Genomic DNA, 21,532 nt, shown 5'->3' on the forward strand with positions numbered 1-21,532 from the left:
TAAAATATCAAACTACCACATGACCCTTCTGACAATACTGATAAAAACAAAGGTCATAAGAATATAAAACATGTAACAAAAACAATCCAGCTATCAGTGGTAAGTTGTTTGAAATTAAGTACTTAGACAGGTTTCTGCTAAATCCCTTTAAAATAATTGGTTATAAAAATGTCAAACACAAATTAAGTTGTATAAGATTGTTGCCAACATAAGGATTATTCAAGCCATCTGCAACACTAATAATCCTGTGTTCTATAAAAAGGATTCACACCTACCTGCCACTCTTATATCACAGGCTAACGCAAGTTCTAGGCCACCACCTAATGCAGTTCCATCTATTGCAGCAATAGTAGGTACAGGCAGATTTGCTGAAAAAGAAAGTACCAGTTAATATTGGCCTCGTAAAGAACACCTCTGAAACACCATTTCATTACATTTTGTTTTAAGTACCATCATGCTATGGGAAACAAGTTTCATAAAACAAAGCTGGGACAAAAACTGGTTGCTCAGCAACACTGACAATAACATTGACCCTCCTTCTAATCACACTGTGGTTGAATAGGTTTGTAAGCCTTTTTCTCTAGCTTCCATTCACTTCTGACAAAAATCTGAATAGTAAACTCCAAAAACATACATAGCAGTGATAGGTAAAGAATAAACCAGGAATACTTAAAAAAAGGCACATACACAAACAACCCCAGTTGAAATACAGATGTCTTATCATAACCGTCTGTGATGCTAGCATAGCTGGAAGCTGTGTCTTAATATTCCCAGACATGGTGTGGCCACCACTATCGCCCCTTTTCTCCTGTAAAGCAGCAGTTATCAGCTTCATGGAATCTGGGGAAGTTTTCAGTGTGATAAACAGATGCACATGCTGCCAGTACACATGACAGGTAGCAGTGTCAGAGCCCTGTGTGACCGTAGCATGGTTTGTATTTAATTTAATATCAGCATTCTGACATGGGGAAGTGATTTAAACATTCAGCTTACAGTACTGCTCTTCACCTCCAACAAATTTATGTTCTCTCCTTCCCCCTTCACCACAGACTCAAAGAAGTGTGATGAAAAATGTATCCTCTTTCTCTATGTACTTTTTCTTAGTTATATAGGAAGGTAAGAAGGGAAGGCAACTCTCACTTCCAGCAGGGCCAGGTTGTTGACCGAAACTCATAACCTTGTCACCATAATCAATTTGCCAAACAGTCTTGCAATCCAAGATCAAGGCTGACACAGCTAGCATTTCTCTTGAAAGAATGTGACTTTGACATAGGAAAATGAAGAATAATTTGCCTGAACATGAAGGCATGGTCATTATCAGCTGTAGTTCCCAGCAGTTACTGCCTGCATGCACGTTCCATTTCTCAGAGGTTAGCAAACAGAATCTGGAGCACTACTTAAACAACTTTTGCAGTACTCAAAGGCAGACTACTTTCCCTATGATAAGTAACTTCCAAATGTAGCTATAGTACAATTCAAGTAGACTATTCCACACAGAAATAAAACTTACAGAGAGAGTATTGCAAAATGGCTTGGTTTCAAGAATTACGGCCAGCACTCCTATCAAGAAATACTAAATTTTGAAAATCAAAGGGAGAAAAAGCAGTTTGATACCATGTGTAGGAATCATCACTTCCAAAGGATATTAATTTTAAAGGATCACTTGACATGGAACTTGACAATGAATCAAAGGCAAAATACAAATTCTTTACAGTAGCTCTGTGCATACCTATCAAAATAATTAAAGAAATTAATCCTTTTAATATGTTCTTGTGAAGCATCAGAAAAAGCAATACAGAGATAAACTGGCAATTGCTTTGGATCATAAGCTGAGTTTCTAAGCTACCAGAACTTGTTACCAAGGGTAAAACTTCTTGGAACATTCATGTTTTGTAGTACAAAAGACACTTGTTCATGTTTATCTGCATAGTTCTAATACACAACTTCCAAAACTGTTCAGCTCATAACAAAAACTGATATGATGTTTGACAAATTACGCCCTGTAAACTTAACTGAGTTGTATGCGCTCACATTTTAGGAACCATGAATTATGTAAATTGACAGGTCAACCTCCACAATGATTCTACATGGCAAGGCTTATTTGCGGTGAGTGATAGAAAAGGACCATTTAAAGCTTTGCCAAGAAGCCCAGTGGTTTCATTCTCTAATATTTCACATTTTTTGTCACGGTCTAAATAACAGATATAAATTTCAAGCAATTGTACTAATAATCATTGGTGCTAGATTCTAAATCTGGTATGGGTTTATCAATGTGCAATTGTGAGCTGCATAGTGAAGTCCCCAAACAGAATTGGAAATAGATCTATAAGAAACAAAATAATTCAACTAGAGTGTACAACATACAGATAAGAGTAGACCATGTACACAGATACATGTTGTTAGAAGCAGTTAAAAAAAGACCAAGTAATAAGCAGCATTGAACTGTAGTCAAGAGAATTGCACTGAATTCTTGTAGCACATCAATGTGTGGAATACAAAGGACACTAAATAATAAGCCAGTTCACGCAATGAATTCATAAAGAATTACTTCACACATCTATTTTATTGTAAAGCATGTAGATACACTTCCATTCTGAATATAAAACAAGTGTCCCAAGCAAAAGTCAATACTCATGTCCTACTATAACATCGATGTTTAATGATATTACAGAACAGGAAGGTTCCAAGTACAGTAAAGAAAAAGAAGGGCCCATTTCAGCATATGTTAGTCCTAAATCAGCAACAAAGCCAGATATAAGACAAAAATGTATTTCTGTATTTGAGATCACAGAAGAAACAGACTAGCTGAAGAAGAAAAAAAACATGAACAAGCAAATCAAAATATTTTCTATGTATTATTTGAGGAATAACCTGCTGGAACAGAAGGCAAAACAACCTGTATAAAAGGATGTTTATTGGCCGTTCAAGACATGATACAGGTGGAGTGACTAACAGGTAAATGGAAGAACTAAGAAAATAAAGGTATACAAAAACTTCAATAAGAGAAACTAAACAGTAACACGATGCAGCTAATTAAGTCGAATAAACCCATAAAAAGCTCAAACAAAAGTTAGAAAATATGTTATACAACAATATAAAGAAATGGGCTTGTTTCCTACTCTGTAGTAACTGTGGATCTTCAATTCAACTTCAGAAATGCATTCCTGGTAAATATGTTACATGTAGTTTTAGAAAAGGCTGATCAGATGCATTCTGTAGTCTTGGAATGACTCCTGCTTACCTGTGACTCTCCATTACTTAAAGACATGAAGAGTAGAGTAAGCTAAACTCTCCCACAATTTTGTCATCAGTACAGAATGTCACAGGAGGACATTGCATTTAAGCATATAAAAACACATGTAATGTGTTGGAAGTAATCTCAAAAAATCACAACTGTTTTGAAGCTGGTAATTGTTATTTCATCTTTAAGTGACTTTCTACATGAAAGTAGCTAGTGACTAACAAGGGATTTCCTTTCTGCTTAAAGATGATTATATGATGAATGAAAGACCAGCGTAAGAATACAAGCACCAGGTCTGGAGGATATGACCAAAAATAGTTTCTCAGATGTGTCACAAAGTCCACACAGCTGATTCATATACTGCAGACACCAACATTCCCCAAATAGAAAGTCAAAGTTGCCTGGATTATATTAACCTGAATTGTGTGTGACTATTTAGTCCTCTGACTAATTTAAAAGTTCTTACAAAATTACAGAAATGTAAGATATCATCTGACAGGAAACTGAATTACACTTGAGATTTTCTTAGTAACTACCAAGCAGCAGCCTTTTTCCATTCCTGCAAAACCTCACTTTCTCACTACTCATAGACAATGAAATGGTCTGATCAACTAGGAAAAATCTACTTTCCATAGACATTGAGAAAAAAGGAAGGAAAAAGTATGAAGAACAAATAAAGAAATACAGTAAAAACAAAATGGCAACAATTTATACATGGAAGTAGCCTTGCCTTTATGAAACATTACATACAGTAGACTTTACATAACAGGCAATAAACATATTCTTTAGACAGTGTCCAAGGGGTCAAAAGACCTATCACTATTACTAGTCCCTTACTGAGAGTTCCTGAAATAAATGGGCTGAGGAAGAATAACACAGTCATCCAGAATTCCAGATTTTGTGATTTGTGTTCCTGGTCAACCTACATCAACTTGTCCAGATTGATTAACTTAAAATACATGACACTCAGAGAGAAAAAAATGTTAGCGATTTAGAACATATCAAATCAAAAAGACCGACCTCCTAAGAGTGGCTTCCTTGCTTGCTAAGTAAGTTTATACCTGTAGTATTTTCTGTTAGCAACTGTACAACATACAGAAAAAGAAAAAACATTTTCAAGCTAGGCACAAAATTTTGAGATCTAGGCTGTTCACATGTCAACAAGCTTTCTATGAGAACTATGTATTTGCCTGACAGCAGTTCAATCAACCCTGAAGAACACCTGCAGTATTCCTTCCTATAGCTAGGATATAGGAGTCATTATTAAAGAATTAGTCCAACAAACTTAGATTTCAGTTTCTTTTACTTTAAGGTAAAAAGTCTGCACTGATACTGCAGCAGCAGTTGTAGTTCACAACTCCCATGAATCAGAAAACACCATGGAAGCCCATTAAGTCCTTAACAAGGCAAAATTATATATGGTCCCTTAGATGTACTTAGCTTCTATTTCTGATGTACTCTTTTACAGCTTAGGACAAGTATTTTCAATTCAACAAACCACGGCAGTCAGTTTGGTATTTAGGAACATTCAAATAGAGCCCCACTTTAAAGTGTGCTTTTTCAAGCATTTGATAAGAAACAGTAAAATGAAAGACAGTCACCTTAACTCCCCCTGCTATTCCTCTGTTGTGCTCCTATACCTGGACAATGTCAAAAAAAGTCCTTATTGTTCATCTCTCTTATTACTTCAGTGACAATATTCTGGCAATCAATCTTCAGAAAGAACAGTTACTCAGATGTAGATCAGAAACTAGTCACTACCTCTAGTATGTACTGAACCAGATTCATAAGCCTGACTTGTCTTCAACTATCAACAGACAGCCAATGGTTTAAGAAGCATTCTTGTTTCCCACTACTGACTAAAAAGAAAGTACTGAGAGTACTCTTGCTTCCTTCAAAAAATGTGGGTCTCCAACTAAGACAGAAGGAGGAAGATAATTCAGATTTACATGACATCACAACTGAATTCCCACAAAATGGAGAAATAGATAGTCCAACCTATTTATTCTACATGTGCATTTCTGATTATTTGACAAATAAGGCTGGTTAATGCACAGCTTACTAGGACAAGCAACTTCAGGGGGCATTTCCAGCAGCTCATTTTTTTGCTTTTCAATGATGGATTTCATAAAACATGAAGCAAGGAGATTGAATTGTTCAAAAAATCCTGCATACTGTATTATATGGATTACTGAATGAAAGTATGCTATAAATTGAGGGATATATAAAAACTTCCACAATTCATTATCTAACTCAAGCAGGTTAAGAAAGCATGGCAAATATCTGCCTACATATGCCTACAGCACATGAGAAACCTTTAAATCACAGAACGGTCGAGGCTGGAAAAGACCTCTGAAGGTTACTTTGTCCAAACCCTTTGCTCAAACAGTGTCACCTAGAACAGGCTGCTCAAGGTCATATCCACGTGGCTCTCTAAGATCGCCAAGGAGGGAGACTCCACAACCTCCTTGGGTAACCTGTGTCTGTTCTATCACCCTCACAGTAAATAAGTGTTTCCTGATGTTCAAGAGGAACCTCTTATATTCCATTTTGTGCCCATTGTCTCTGGTCCTGTCACTGGACACCACTGGAGATAGCCTAGCTATATCTTCTTAACACCCTCCCATTCAGAGAGAGATAGGTATATTTTGGTTTATATATAGATAGACAGATATATAGATATATAGATACATAGACATGAGGTCACCTCCTGAGCCTTCTCTTCTCCAGGCCAAACAGTCCTAGATTGCTCAACCTTTCCTCATAGGAGAGATGCTCCAGTCCATTCATCATCTTCATGGCCCTTCGCTGGACTCTTTCCAATAGCTCCACCTTTCTCGCACTGGGGAGCCCAGAACTGTGCTCTAGCAGTGGCCTCACCAGTGCTGAGGAGAGGGGAAGGATCACCTCCCCCTACCTACTCACAACACTTCTCCTAATGCAGACCAGGTTACCATCAGCCTCCTTTGCCACAAGGGCACAGTGCTGTCTCATGTTCAACTTGGTGTCCACCAGGACCTGCAGGGCCTTTTCTGCAAAACTGCTTTCCAGATCAGCCCCCAGCATGTGCTGCTGCATGGGGTTGTTTCTACCCAGGTGCAGGATTTTGCACTTTCCTTTGTTGAACACAATGAGGTTCCTGTCAGCCTATTTCTCCAGCTTGCTGAGCTCCCTCTGAATGACGGCACAACCCTCTGGTGCATCAGCGACTCCTTCTGCTTCTATATCATCAGCAAGGTGGCTGAGGGTACACTCTGTCCCGTCATCCAGATTGTTAATGAATAAGACTGAGCCAGTATTGGCCCCTGGGCTACAAACTGCTAGCTAAAGGCCTCCAGGTAGACTTCATGCTGATGATGACGAGCCTCTGAAGCCATCTATTCAGCCAATTTTCAATCCAATTCCATGTCTGTTAATCCAGTCCATGCTCATCAGTTACTCTATGAGAATCTTATATGAGACATTTGTCAAAAACCTTACTGAAGTCAAGAGGGACAATACCCACTGCTCTTCCCTCACTTACCAAACAAGTCATTCCATCATAGTTATAAGGCCGGTGAAGCATAACTTCCCTTTTCTGAAACCATGCTGACTACAACCGATGACTTTCTTGTCCCTCATGTGCCCAGAAGTAGTTTCCAGGACCAGTTGTTCCAGCACCTTCCCAAGGACAATTTTGTAATTTACAGGTAAGAAAGCTCTTTCTCTGTTTCTTAGTGCATTTATTTAGAAGTAGTAATATTAATAGAGCCTTCAAATTAATAAAAAGAATGGTTACATGCCCCAAAAATGTCTAAACACAACAAAACACTTATGTGTAGATTCCATAATTAATGGGTCATTAATTGCATTAGGAAAGCAACAGAAGTCACATCATAGAGTGAAAATGTCAAATAAAGAAAATATTTTATTACAGAAAAAAGTGCTCATTTACATCCTATTTATCTTCAATGAGTATTACAACTAACAATAGCTTAAAACCACTTAATACTTGAAGTCTATGGGCAAATTACTACACCAACAATGTTGAAAGAAAGGTTCAATACCTGTTAGTTTACAGAATTTCTTTCATAATTCAAAATCTGCAGGTTTTCTGGTTACAAGTTCGGACAGCATTTTCAAAAGGCCACAGATGTAAACAGGAATTTTGAATCAGCATTAGTAATGATTTTAAACTACATACTAGCTTGCTATAATAATTTGGAATTTATTTTTAAAAATTGGTTTTAAAATAATAAAGTTTATACCTAAATATTTGTATCTTGTAACTCAGAATAGACTTCTCTTCCACCTGTTCACTACCCATATTTTTGACCTCTCTCAGTGATGCTGCTCTTGAGCATGAAGTTAAGATTTTTCCCTTCAAAAATAAAAGGGCATAAACTATGCATCCTGAGTGGCAGGCAGAGGCAGTCCACGGGCAATTGTGATTAAAATGTTCCTAATATAAAGAATATTTGGAACATTTTAATCACAAAATCACACTCTCCTGTAGGTTAATTTCTGTCACAGGAAATCAGAAAAATAATTGCAACACAGTACTGTATCTTGATTTCAACAACTGGGATCTTTTCCTAAAGAAAAATAATAACATTAAGATGGCATATGAGCTTTGCATTGTCATTTGTGTTTCAGGCATTTACCTCATGTTGTAAAATCTGCTATCACATCAGCGACTACAGCAGTTTGCTTGCATTTTCAATTGCAAGCACTAGAATCAAAAAAAGGCCTTTCTACAGGAAAAAAGCTAACAGAAACCAAACATTTCAACATGCACGTTCATCTATTCTATAACACTATGAAAACCATCCAATGTATGTAGCAACACAACAAAGTAGCTAAGAGAGACTGTCAAACATTCCTGTATGAACTTGAAGGCAAAGAAGATTGGTCAAATCATTTTTGTGCAAGACAAGTATCTAAATGCTACAAAGCCTTTACCAGTCATAATTGCAAAAAGAATGAAAAAGTGGTTACTCAAAGTAACTTACGTATTTACATATGTTTTAAAAATATCTCCATCTGCAAAAACATCACCACACTTAGTCTGAATAGTCTACATGTGCACTTGGATACACACAATTCATGTCCATACATTTGCTAGCTACAGCTGTGAAAGGCTTTTAGCTACCCTCTAATTCCTGTGCTTTGGATAAGAAGCTTAATAGACTGCTACTGTTGAAAGCTTTATTTGAACATTACTATCATTGCTTTAATACCTTCAAACTTCAGGCAGACAATCTGCAGCAAGACAGAGCTGCATGAAAAAAGTTATTCTCAGTACTTGTAAAAAAATTTTGCTTTTTAATAAAAATGGTCACTGCACATTACTTACAGTCATTTATTAAGCACAAAATACTAGTAAAGTTTATCTTCCCTTTATTATGACTGTAGCTAAGGGGTTTTCTTAAGGCATCTCCCTCAATCCCATTAATTTCCCAGTTTCCTCCAGTGATCGCTCTTTTTTTATAAATGAACAAAAAAAACCACTTTTGAATTGACAAAAAAATTACTTAATATAGGAATATTAGTTCTTAATTTTAAAATCTTCTATTTGGTACTTTATTATGGACAGTTAATAGGGACAGTGTGTTTTTTTATTCTTTATAATAGGAGTAAAAGCTAGGAAACTAACGAGAATGAAACTTTATCCCAGCTGACACCAGGACAAGGCACTTCAATCAAACCATTTAGCTACAAGGCTTCTGCAGCCAACTGTCCCATGATTCTCTTTTTGTACTACATAAAATAGTTGGGATATGTCATTCATCTTCAGTGATGCACTTCAGTTTGAAAAACAGATTCCTCAGTTTCTTCATCTTTACTAATGTTTCCTCTTGTAGATTTATTCTGCCTTCAGCAAAATAACAATGAAGTAAACCCCAGATGACAGAATCTACTTTCTGTGCAAATGAAGAAAAGTTTTGGGCAGAAGAAAAATGAAAATTATTTCTTATCCTTACTAAGTGTATTTAAGAACTTATTACACAAATAGCATAGCACATATTCAAGCACTGATTTTACAAAACAAAAGGAGAATGCTAAGGATAAAAGATTTCAGTTACATTTTTACATTCTAATTCTATGTACATTTTTTTCTTTCTTAGCACACAAAATAAAACTCGAGCCGCTGCACAACTATAATCTCTAATAGTTAAGAGAATCCAATGGGACAAGTCTGGATTTTTTTGTATTGTCTACTTGTTTGATTTACAGTATGAAGACAACATATACTCTAGTCCACTAGCATTCTTGTTTGGCACGATACAAAGAAAATCCTACAGATTGTGACCATTTTAAATGAACATTTCTATAATTCTTCTCCTGTACTATGTTCAGCATTATTCTGTATACCCACATTCCCCACTCTAGTGCTAAAATATCTGTATTTTTAAATTAGATTAATATATTAAGTTATAGTTTCAGTCAGCTTATTCACTGAACACTAGAAAGGATACACACTCTAATGTTCACAGTATGCATAAATATTTTTTTATATATATAAACTAGCTCAGCAATACCCTCAAAGCACCACATACCTAAACAAAAGTCATGTTCAATACAAGACTTGAACATGATATTCTGAAGTCAATGCCTAATACTGGGCCCAAGCAGTACACTTACAATTTCTTCGATAGAAGAGCAACATAATACTTCCAGTACCATACCAGGAATCGCTGCCCTTTGAATACCAATTGGTTCTAGGAACAGAGCCAGAGACTGAAACAGGCAAAGCAAAAGAGCTAACAAACTATTCCTTCTCATTCAGGGATTGAAACATGCATTTTCAAACCTGAACAGGAAGAGGAAAGGGTAGTTTCTCAACGCATCAAACATACACAATGTGGCTTCCAGGAGCCTTCAACACCAAGTCATACTGGAGGCCTGTATTAACAGTCAATGTGCAAACCAGCTATGTTGATCTCAGTAAACCATTTGAGCAAGCAGCATGCTTGTTTTGGTAGTGGCTTTCTGCGGGAGGAAAATTAAAGAGACACAGCCAGAGCACAGGCACTTTTCCTCATAGAACAGCATTTGGAATTGCTAACAGAAGGAAAACTGAACTACAGCTGAGGCTATGTTAATTTTTGTTAAGGCTGTACAGCAGTGCCAGAGATCAAAGTAATGAATCAGCAATGCAAACCCACCTCCCTCCCTAATCTGCAGATCTTACAACCACCTTATCCTAATATTTGAGTCCTCTGCTTCTGCATCTTTTATTGTAAGAGTTTTTAGAGAGTTATTATTATAGGGGGGAAAAGTGTATTAGCAATTGTGGAAGCAATGCTGCCATACAAATAGTTAATAAGCATCTTGGTACAGAAGTTTAATGTTGCGTTCATTGCCTCTATAATGGTACAGAGTTTAGCATTGTGTTTTTTAATTAAAAACAATCCAATGCAATTTTACAAAGCCATAATTTCAGCTCTGCAAGGACTGTACTGTCTATTTAGGAAACAGACAATACTTAGTCAAAGGGTATCTTAAATTAATTCAATGTTAAGAGAAGCAGTAAATCTATTACTGGAAAACAACCAAGAGCTCAGCAACACATTCAGAATGCTAGCAGTCTTGAACTGTATTGGTTATGCTCTACACTTAACAGGCAACAACAAAACACAGCAAGCCAAAATCTCCCTTTCACAGTGTAAGCAATGTACGGAGACCACGATGCCTAAGGATGGCTGCTAAGTGTGGCACTGCTAGCTATACATTTGTCCTTTTTCAAATTTGATAGCTACCTGCAATATTTTATTCAGCTTCTCAGTTAATGCTTTTTCAAGTTATAGCCTGTATCTGCTCTTCCCCAAGAGAGAAATCCACAGTTTTTCACAATGGATTTCCAAACTAAAGCACACTATCTTTGCTGCCCAGATTTACCTCCAGTAAACACAGACTGATTTGGTCAACATTACATAAGCAGCCAATTCTCAGTGTACTAATCAGGTCTGGAGTGTTTGTTACTAAATGAGGATTTTTAGTGTTAAACAAAGCTCCACAGAAGCACCAGAAACTCAAACAGCAAAATACAGCACTGTACTGACCTCATCAATGATCATTCTTGGCTATTTTTGGCTATTTAAGACTTCACCATGGGAAGGTGGGGTGGCAGTTAGCAGCCCAGAAATCAAGCAAAATTTACATAAACCTGATCCCACTCTTGGGATCTCTGTGATCAAGTTTTGACAGCTTGCATCCAAAATAAATCTGTAGCGTATAATGCGGCACAACCTAAGAGTTCCCAAGGATGTATGACCTTAAATAGTCAAAAAGGAACTTTTGGGAGAAGAGACTTTTCTCCTGAAGGATGAACAAGAGCACTCTTTTAGGTAAATCAAATGTTTGGTGATGACTGAGACAAGCCAGAATGACAGAAAACTGCTAAGGAGGAAAACACCCAAAACTTCAAATATATGGTTGTATCTGCTTTGAATAAAATAAAAAGCACACAATAAAAAAAAAAAAAAAAAAAAGCAATGACTGCAAGGTGCTTTCATTCAGGATAACCTCGTTCAAACCAGACTATGTCAAAACTAATCACATCTGTGAAAATTATGTCTAAACAAGGTTAGTAATATCACTACTTATTAAAGTTATATCAAAACTTATGCACAGAAACTTATCAGATGTCTTAGAGTACTATAAGGTTTGTTATAATGGAACATGCCCATCAGAAAACAAGTACAACTAGCATTTCATTAAGAATTTCTTCCTCAGCTTAGTTGAGAACTAGGTTCCATCAGGTCACAAGTAAGGTGTTTTGTCTCCAAATGCGACATAAAAGTCAAACCTAACTACACTTAATTTTGATTTTTACAAGTAACCAAAAAAGCCAGTCTCCAAATTATATTTTTTTCCCCAATTGTGGATTTTAGGTACTTAAACATATATACTTTGGAAAAGCTTTGCAATTTTGTTTCTCACTAATGAGTGGTTGGGGCCAAACATCACTGAGTAATTACAGGTATTTGCTCAGTTCCAACGCTGCAGCTTCACCTTCTCTTTCTGCTAAACAAGGTGGGTTTTTTGGAGGGCAGTGGTTATTACATTCAGCTCCATATATAGCCTCAGTTTGTTTTGCAACTGAAATCCCAACAGATTATGTACAATGATTATATCACAGCCCAGACCCCACAGCCAGTATAAAGAACAACATGGACTTAATGGGAGTCATATCATAAAATACATGCTGAAGATCTGACCCACAATGATGGCTTCCCCCCTGCCCCAAGCATCAAAAACAAGGTTTCTGGGAGTCAGTAACATTTGATTTCATTCCATCAGGCCTGTTTTGTTTTGCATGGTTGCAAGAGATCTATTAATGCCTTCTCTCCTATTTTTTTGAGGACAAAGCCAGCCTTACATCAGTAACAAAAAGCCTCAAGGCAGAACACAGTAATGGACAGGCAGTCTTACAATTCTTACTACTAAAAAAAAAAACCCAAAAAAACCCACACCACAAAACAACAACAAAACCAACAAAAAAAAAGTAAACAAACCCCCACATTTCTGGTGTAATTTTAGAAGAAGCAACCACTGCTAAAAATAGAAACTGTTTTGATCCCCTGCCCCCCAACTCAAAGCATTGCAACGAATGGCTCAGTACAAATTTTCAGCTTTTTTAAATCCTTCTTTTTATACCAAGTGGTATTTACTGCAGTCTTAATACTTCACCCAAATTTAGCAAGAAGTTGTAAATTAATCTCTTAAAAACAAATGCAGTATGCTTTCAATTTCCAGAAATTTCTCTTCTGTAGCCGTATTCCAAAATGATACTACAGCTTTTTACATAAACCACTAGTGTAAGGGTTTTAAATGTAATGAAATTGACAGGAAATAAAGAAAACCGAAGTATGTCAATTCTAAAAAGATAAGTTTATGCAGTTGTTCAAGATTTAATTAACCTTTTTTGTACTTTATCTACAAAGATAATTTAATGGGTCTTCTTTCTGAAAATATTGCTTAAAAGAAGCATCTCCTTACTAGGTCACACACCCAAACACAAACACAATTATCAAAACATGACCTATTTCTGAAAAGCAAAAAGTAGAACACATTTTAGATGAGATTACAGCATTAAACTTGGATACAAAAAAGAAAAAACAAAGTGGAAGATTGGAAATATTGTTCCCTGGCTATATAGCATTCTACAGTGGCAAATAATAATTTGAAAATTGTTTCCTCTCTTTAATGATCTCAGAACATTCTATTCTGGTTGTGCTGGGTAGGAAATACATCATTATTATTTCCAAAACACAGAATCATTGCAATAATCAAATGCAAATACAATGTCCCACAAGTTCTACAAAATTACATTCTGGAATGCCAGATCATTTCTTCAGAACAAAAAAAGAAGAACTGAGAATTTCAGATGCTGCAAAATTAATGTTCACTTCTATTCATAAGGTATCACACAACATGACATCATGTTCACCCATATAATCTAATCTCATTTATAAAATCCACTGTTTTATATTCTCTACTGATTCCTGATTTAGGGAACCACATTTTAAATTGCTCTGCAAAGACCCTTCAGAAAAATGTTACATCCATCCTATAAATACATGTACTGTTAGCATAATGTGTTCAAAACCAGTATCTCAAATGTCCAAACATACACAATATGAAAACTGACCAATAATATTAGAAGTGGTATCTCAATATTATTCTCTAATCCTGTAAAAAAAAAAAAAAAAAAAGCCTTTAAACTGAGAGATGGTCAAGTATCAGGTAACCATTAAAGAACCTTCTAGTGACTGTTTTGTTTAGTGTTTTAAAGCAGAAATGGCAAAATGGGGACAGGGAGGGAGTAAGGAAGGAGGGAGAAGGGGGAGAGAAAGAGAAAGAAGGGGGAGGGGAGAGAGACACTCATTCCACCTAAGCAAAAGTTTTGTTACAGTATCGGGTAAGGGTTACATACATTCAAATTCTTTCTCTTTTCCAACCTGCAGCATGTTTAATTGCTATTATTGCATCCCCTGACAAACGTTCCTATCAAGGTACTTCAGTGACTGTTCTGGTTTTAGCTAAAACAGAGCTAATTTTCCTCTTAGGAGCTGGTACAGTGCCGTGTTTTGGATTTGGTTTGAGAATAATGCTGATAACATACTGATGCTTTTAGTTATGGCTAAGTAATATTTATACTAAGACAAGGACTTTTCAGTTTCTCAGGCCATGCCAGCGAGAGGGCTGGAGGGGCACAGGACATTGGGAGGGGACACAGCCAGGACAGCTGACCCAAACTAGCCAAATTCCATACCATGGGTTGTTATGCTGAGTACATAAACTGGAGGAGGAAGAGGGAAGGTGGGGACATTCAGCATTTAGCGTTTGTCTTCCCAAGTAACCGTTAAGTGTGATGGAGCCCGGCTTTCCTGGGGATGGCTGAGCACCTGCCTGCCCATGGGAAGTGGTGAATGAATTCCTTGTTCTGCTTTGCTTGCGTGTGCGGCTTTTACTTTACCTATTAAACTGTCTTTATCCCAACCCCTGAGTTTTCTCACTTTTACCCTTCCGATTGATTCTCTCCTCTATCCCACTGTGGGGGGAGTAAGCAAGCAGCTGTGTGGTGCTCAGTTGCCAGCTAGGGTTAAACCACGACAGTGACCTAGATTCTCAAATATTAATTCCACTTACTCACAATTTCATGCTTCTTTCTTAAGAAAGAGAGTAGAGATCAATGAAGGAAAGCACTCACATTGGCTTCCTAAACTGCAAGTAATTCACTGTTAGCATAATGATCCACTATAAACCTTTCAGATAATACTTAAAATTTGCTTACATATTCAGTAGTTAAATACTTTCACAGGAGCCTTAATGAAGTTCAAGACAATCAAACATTTGTCTTAAACTCTTTTCAACTCTGAAGGAAATCAAAGCATCAAACCACTGTGCATATTTTCCAGCTATTCTGTACAGACTGCTGAATTAAATTATTTTTTTTTTTTACTTCAGGAATTTTTTCACTTAAAAAAATAAAAATAATAAAATTGAAAAATCCAAAGATCTCCTGATCATAGGAAGATCTTAAAACCAGTTGCTCCTATTTAAAAGTTAAGAGCAGCTCAGAAAGCATTTTCAGTAACTTCAGTCTAAGAAAGGCTGAAAAATTTTCTCTTAGAGGTAAGGAAGCCTCTCAAAAAGCTTACGAACTAATTGAAACAACTTGTTGCCTCTTGCTTGGCATTCCAATAAAAGGACAAACACCAGCATGAACAACAGGATCAGCTGCAGGAAATTCAGTATCTATGCACTTCTAGGTATGTTCCTGATTTTATTCACTTGAAGAGCCTTGAGTCTCTGCTTCGCTTCAAAGACAAGACATTAATTCAAGGACACAGGCATCTCCATGAAGTACCTAATCAAAGACCCATCCTTCAGTAGTCTGTCATTTATGTCCAAAATGTTTCCACTCTTAACATTCTGCCCAAACCAAGATCTGACCCAATGTATTTTTAAGAAAATGCACCTAAAAACATTCTCTAAAAAATTATTTATTCTTCAAAGTTTTGTGACAAAATTTCAAGTGATAAAATATGTTGCGTATAAAATTAAATGTATGAAGTTAATTGCTTCAAACTTGGCACACTTGACTTCTCTTTCTAACAAAACGTATCAGCAATACCCCGTTGAAAACCAATTTCATTAAAACTTATCAGCAGAATGTAGAAACAATGATTTGATGATGAATTCATAATGTAAAATTTCTAGAGAAATAACTATACTTATAAACTGGTATAAGTCAATTAAAATCCCAAACTAGTAACAGGTTTTACTACTCCGGAACAAGTGCATACTAAACAAAATTTCAGAAGGCCTTAGCAGCTACCTTTCTATCAACAGCTGATGTTTAACATGTTTACAAAATGTAGTAAAGACTGCATTGATTATATGAACCACAGGAATGCAAAATTAAAAATTTAATTCTAAAGTACTTGGGTGTCACTGAACAAGCCATCCTTCATGAAAACAGCTGGGCATATCATCTCTTATTTCAGTTAAGACTCAGCCTTTTCTAGCATTCTAAAAAAAAAAGTCCAACTCAATTAGGAACATTTTACAAGAAGTAATGCACCATGATTCATATTTATCAGTAGAAATCGCAGATATCCTACTACCTGTCAAGAATTAACCCCACATGTTTATTGTCATTCCTCTGATCTAACCGTTCTCAGGTTACAGTTAAAATAACATTGTCCAGAGGAGAGGTTACATACCCATTTCATTAATAGTTGCTCTTGCTTTTGAGACAAAAGAACTAACTTCACTTGAGTGCATTTTTGCTCTTTCTTTAAGGTCAGCACCTGTAAGTCACATTTCACACATGTTAGCAAGCTGTATACAGTACTGTAAATACATTGTCAAAACTAAAATATTCCTGTATTCAAAAAAAAAATTTAAGTCTACTTTGAGACAAGGACAGTTCAAATTAGTCATATTCATTTTCCACAGATTTCAAGGAAAACATGGACTGTTTATCAAGGAAAAACTAAAACAAAAAAACCCAAATGAACAACACCAAAAAATCAAATTACCCACCACCAGATTTTCACTAAATATATTCTTCCCAGTGACATTTCTTCTTCTCATATTAAAATAGTTTATGAACAATAACATTTATGCTATTATTTCATCAGATACTGTGTCACAAAGTCTGATAAATATGGTTTTTTCCATATTGTGCCCTTATTATTCTTTTATTGGTAGACCATAAAATACCTACAGTGCATGTTTTTTCTTTAACAAACTATAGTTATCTAAATAAAAAATTCTACAGTACACCTAGTACCATTTTTCTACTCACTTTACTGAAATATATTTTTAAGTATGTTACATACCGTATTTTTTGTCAAATTTTAGCATTTTTGGGGAGAACAATTTTATTCTATTTCTTCATGCATACTCAAAAATAATTACATTTCAAAAGCACACTAGAGATGCTTACAAAAATGTGTTTTTAAATATTCACTGATATGCAAAACCAACATTTTTCTCTCATGTGTAAAGAAAAATAGAAACAGATAGCAGCAGCAGTAGTAGTAGTAATAATAATAATAGCTAGGTACAGAGTAAGACAGAAAGTCTGTAATTCTTAAAATAAAAAAGACATTAAGACGACAAAATCTGCACATACACATTTATTCTCCAAAGTGCAACATTTACACTGCAACTTCGTGTGTATTTTTTTCCATTTGCTAAACATGAACCTATTATGTTAGTCTCTTGGGATATGTCTGAAAAGCCTAAATAAGGTATATAGTCAATGCAAAAAAAAGTTTTATAAATACTATCCGTTCAGGAAAATGCATTGGACTTGGGTTAAGCTAAGATTGTAACTCTGAATTTTAAAATAGGCAATTATAGGCTCCCCCTTTTACCTTTCTAGACTTAATTCACGACAGACCCTTTTGTCCCTCTTCATCAAACAGTTTTAGATATACTTTTGTTGAAGGCATTAGCTGAAACTCACAACTCTAGATCTGTGAAAACCAGTATCTCAACGTGCTATTTTCTGATAGACATCCAGCTGCTGTTTTAAGGTAACATGCCCAATAAAGCCGCTCTACATTTCTCCTCCTACTTCCATCATAGCAAAACTCCTCATTTTACTAAGACTTTTGTTCTCCTTCTATGCATGTAAACATAAAAACAATGAGGCATCAGTTCTGATTGCATTTGCATGATTCCCACTAAATAATGTGAAGTTTAATTTACACTATCAGACACCTTGCCAAAAGCTTCCAAACAACCTTCTAGGATATGCCTAACTGAAGAGAGTGTGACAGGCCAGTTGAGCAGGCAGTACAAAACAGGAGTCACTGTGGTCAGTAAATAAATGCTGCACTGCAGCAAAAGTGCCATTGCTGCCTTACTAATTCACAATCAATATACACAGAAAACTTGCCAGGAACCTGAAAAGAAAACAAAACTGGCATCTGTAAATCTGGACAGAACTCTACATTATACAAAACAGCAAGCAACTTTCAAAATGCATTTATGTATAGGTTTCCATAGCTGAAGTGAGCTTTATAAAACTTAAAGACAAAACCTGCTTTAAAAGCTGTATCTCCAGGTGTGCAAATTAAAAACTATCAGTTCTCTGATACCAGTTAATGTCCGAGTGTAACTTCTACAACTCTGTCCAAGTCATTGCCTATATAATAAGAGAAGAAATGGTGTGCTTTACGAGCAAGAAGACTGTGTGGCTGTGCAATCCGAGTCAAAACTTCCACACACTGAAATCCTGCTCACTGGGCATATCCTTGAAGAGTATACAGAGAAAACTCCAAAAGACAGACACTGAACTTAAAAAAATACCTCTAGTACTGCTAAGAAAATCTACTGTCAAGATAACACTAAAGCAATTTTTAGATTTTGATTTTATTCAAACTCATTAAAAAATGAACTCGACAAAGAAAAACCACAACAGAACCCAACCCTTCTAAAACAAAAATACACAAACTGCAGACTTCTTCCTTCATTTAAATATACATTTCCTTAAAGATACTTAGAGAAACCTATTAAATTTTCAAGAAAAACTTTTGTAATAATGGATTAAAAGATAGCTGCCAATTTAAAATTAATTATCTTAGTACTGTAAAAAAATTCTAGTACAATAGCTGATCTTGGTTCCTTAACCAACTTCTGTAATCTTACATTTCCCTTTTAAACTATTTCTCCCTCATAACTGTCAAGGAAATGAAAAAATTCCTTTTCCTAATCCTTTACTACTTTAGCCCTACAAAGCATAATCACAGTAACTGAAACTTCTTCAGAGAGAAGACTTTTAGGCAGAAACCATTCGCTGTGCTCCCAACAGAACATGCACCTTGGCATCCTCTGGTTCACAGGAGATGGAACCACCACCAGCTTAGTGCTTTTGTTCCTGTTATAAGATTCAAGCACTGATCAAAGAATTATTTGGCCCATATAGCAGAGAACTATTCACGTTTCTTCAAAATCTGTTCTCAAGTCAAAAGTAGGAAAGGTTAAGTTTCTGAAGACAGCCATGAAGGGGACTGCAGGTTCAACCAGAGACTTCTGCTCTCTCAGCTACTGAAATCAAAGATTCCTCCTCTCATCCTAAGTTTCCTACTTTAAAGTATCTGAAAATAGTATTTGCTCAACTGCCGAGAGCAACACAGTAGTTAAGCTTTTCAAACTACAAAACCTCTCACAGAATGACCCTCTGCAACTTTCCCATGGGCCACAGCTGAAATCTGCAGGCGGGTTTGGCCTCTCTGCTTCCCCACATCCAGATCCAGCTGGCCCCAGGGGCTGCACGACGGGTCTGTGACCCCACACCACAGTGGATGTGGGGCGCCCCAAGCCCTTCCACCCCAGGGTGTAAGAAAGGGGGAACCTGAGCTAATACTGAGCTGAGGCAAACTAACTGCTGCAGATCTGACTGTACACTGTAATTATGTCCCCACATCCATCTGGTTTGTACTGAAGCATGAATCATTGTTTTGTCCATATTACACTGCCTGGTTTCTCAGTGCTTTGTCCTGCTAATTGATTCTCACCCACTCAGAAACATAGCAAAATCCAGTCAAAACTAACTGTGGTTCCAGGCGTCATGGTCCCCAGTTCTCACCCAATTGTGCTCCCAGCACTTTATGAACTCGCTTTTAAAGACCACAGAGTCCCACTTTCAAAGTAATAGCTGTTGGTACGGGACAAAAAGAGAGGTGCAACAATGGAAGACTACATTGCCAGTGCATCGGCCACTTCCCTCTACAGCTACGTTAGGATCAAGACATGTACTGCCCACCCGTGCGTAAACTCTTCTTGAATCAACTTAATTCACAGAAGCATCATTTCCAAAGTTACAAAGCAAACTGGTAGGAGAGAACTTCCCTGTACATTTCTGATGAACAGTGCTATTTGCAAAATATCAGTACGAACAGCGGTCTTTGGGAGGTCTGCTGAGCAGCAAGTACAACCAACCCTTGAAACTACCCTGAAGAAGATTCATGCTGTTTTAAATACTGCCTACACTTCTACTGAGGTTTGTTAATCCAAAAGAAAATCTCTCTTTGATTCTGATCCATCACTTTCTGACCTCCCCCCTCCAATACTAGAAGAATACAGAAAAGTTAGTTAAATTTTTTACGCTACTTTCCATAGGCATAAAAACTCTGATGTAACCAATTAACTGTCTTTGCATGTTTTTTCAACATTTAGCCACTGTATACTGTCAGCCGTCTGGAGAGTTTTTTGCCGTATGTGCCCAACTAGCATTTCACAATGATGCCACAGAAAATGTTTATTTGAGAAAGCCAAGGACAGTCTAACAAGATAGGCGTATTGCTGTTATTCACCAGAATTTTACCACCTACATGTCCATACGACAAGGATGGCTATTTATCTTAGAAAGCACACCAAAACAAATCTAGTTTTACTGTGATTACTCTGACTCCATGCCTCCTCCCCTATTTGGGTATTTTCACACACTTTCTAAACAGGATTTATATATCATTGAAAAGTTAAGTGTTGCATTTGAGAAATTTGTTTCAATATCTTTATTTAAGCCTCACTTTCCAAATACCATAAATGCCTAGAAATTTTCTTGTACAGTACCGTTCTATACTATGCTTTTAACACATTCTTAAAAAACACACCACAAAAGCTGTAAACTAAAAAGGCAGAAAATTTAATGGTTTATACATTATACTTAAAATTTTAACTTTACTCAATAAATAATTTTATTTAAAAATAAGTCTTTTAAAAATCTGACACACTAAAATTAAACAGTGAAGTTATTTTACCAAGTGCCAAAAGGTGCCCAAAGCGCCTTTTCTCTGAGGAGGAAAGGAAGTGACACATGCACAGGCATTTGAGGCAGAATAAAGCATTACATTCTTACTGTAGCAATGTTATTTTGAGCTTGCCCTTTATCTTGCAGAGCACAGGTTGACCAATTGTGTCAGCACACCAAAATTTTAGTAAGGAAGTGACATCTGAGAGTTTCAGAAGACACTCTTTTGCATGCTCTGTTCAATTCCTCTGTATCTTGTTGGCAAGAACTAGAAACGCTGAGAACTGCAAAGCACAGAGGCACCACTTATAATATGTTTAATAACCCAAGGAATTAGGTTAAGGAATTTATGAAGGAAACTTACAAGGCTTTCAACTAGGAGTACAAAATATGCACTACCTCACCAATTAAAAAGTTAAGAACTACAATGTACCCATAACTTATTCCCACAGAAAGTAATTAAGCAGACTGTGGATTAATATCCCTCCTTCACGCACAAAAATAAGACACTTAAGATACTGAACTACAAT

The 21,532-nt window shown here is 36.4% G+C and overlaps 1 protein-coding gene across 5 annotated transcripts in view; it reads right to left on the reverse strand.

The window, feature by feature from the left end:
* Positions 1–21,532, reverse strand: part of AUH (AU RNA binding methylglutaconyl-CoA hydratase) — a 114,910-nt gene that overhangs the window by 62,703 nt on the left and 30,675 nt on the right. For 2 of the 5 annotated variants that reach the window (XM_080373162.1, XM_080373161.1), the window contains exons 4-5: positions 16,459–16,545; positions 276–368 (exon numbers count right to left, since the gene is read on the reverse strand). In XM_080373162.1, coding sequence (XP_080229288.1) covers positions 276–368; positions 16,459–16,545 — 180 coding nt within the window. The remainder of the gene's footprint in view (positions 1–275; positions 369–16,458; positions 16,546–21,532) is intronic. The other 3 variants (XM_080373164.1, XM_080373163.1, XM_080373165.1) reach the window with 2 other exon arrangements.

This window comes from Falco punctatus (genome assembly GCF_963210335.1).
Source record: "Falco punctatus genome assembly, chromosome: Z".
Taxonomy (NCBI): Eukaryota; Metazoa; Chordata; class Aves; order Falconiformes; family Falconidae; genus Falco; species Falco punctatus.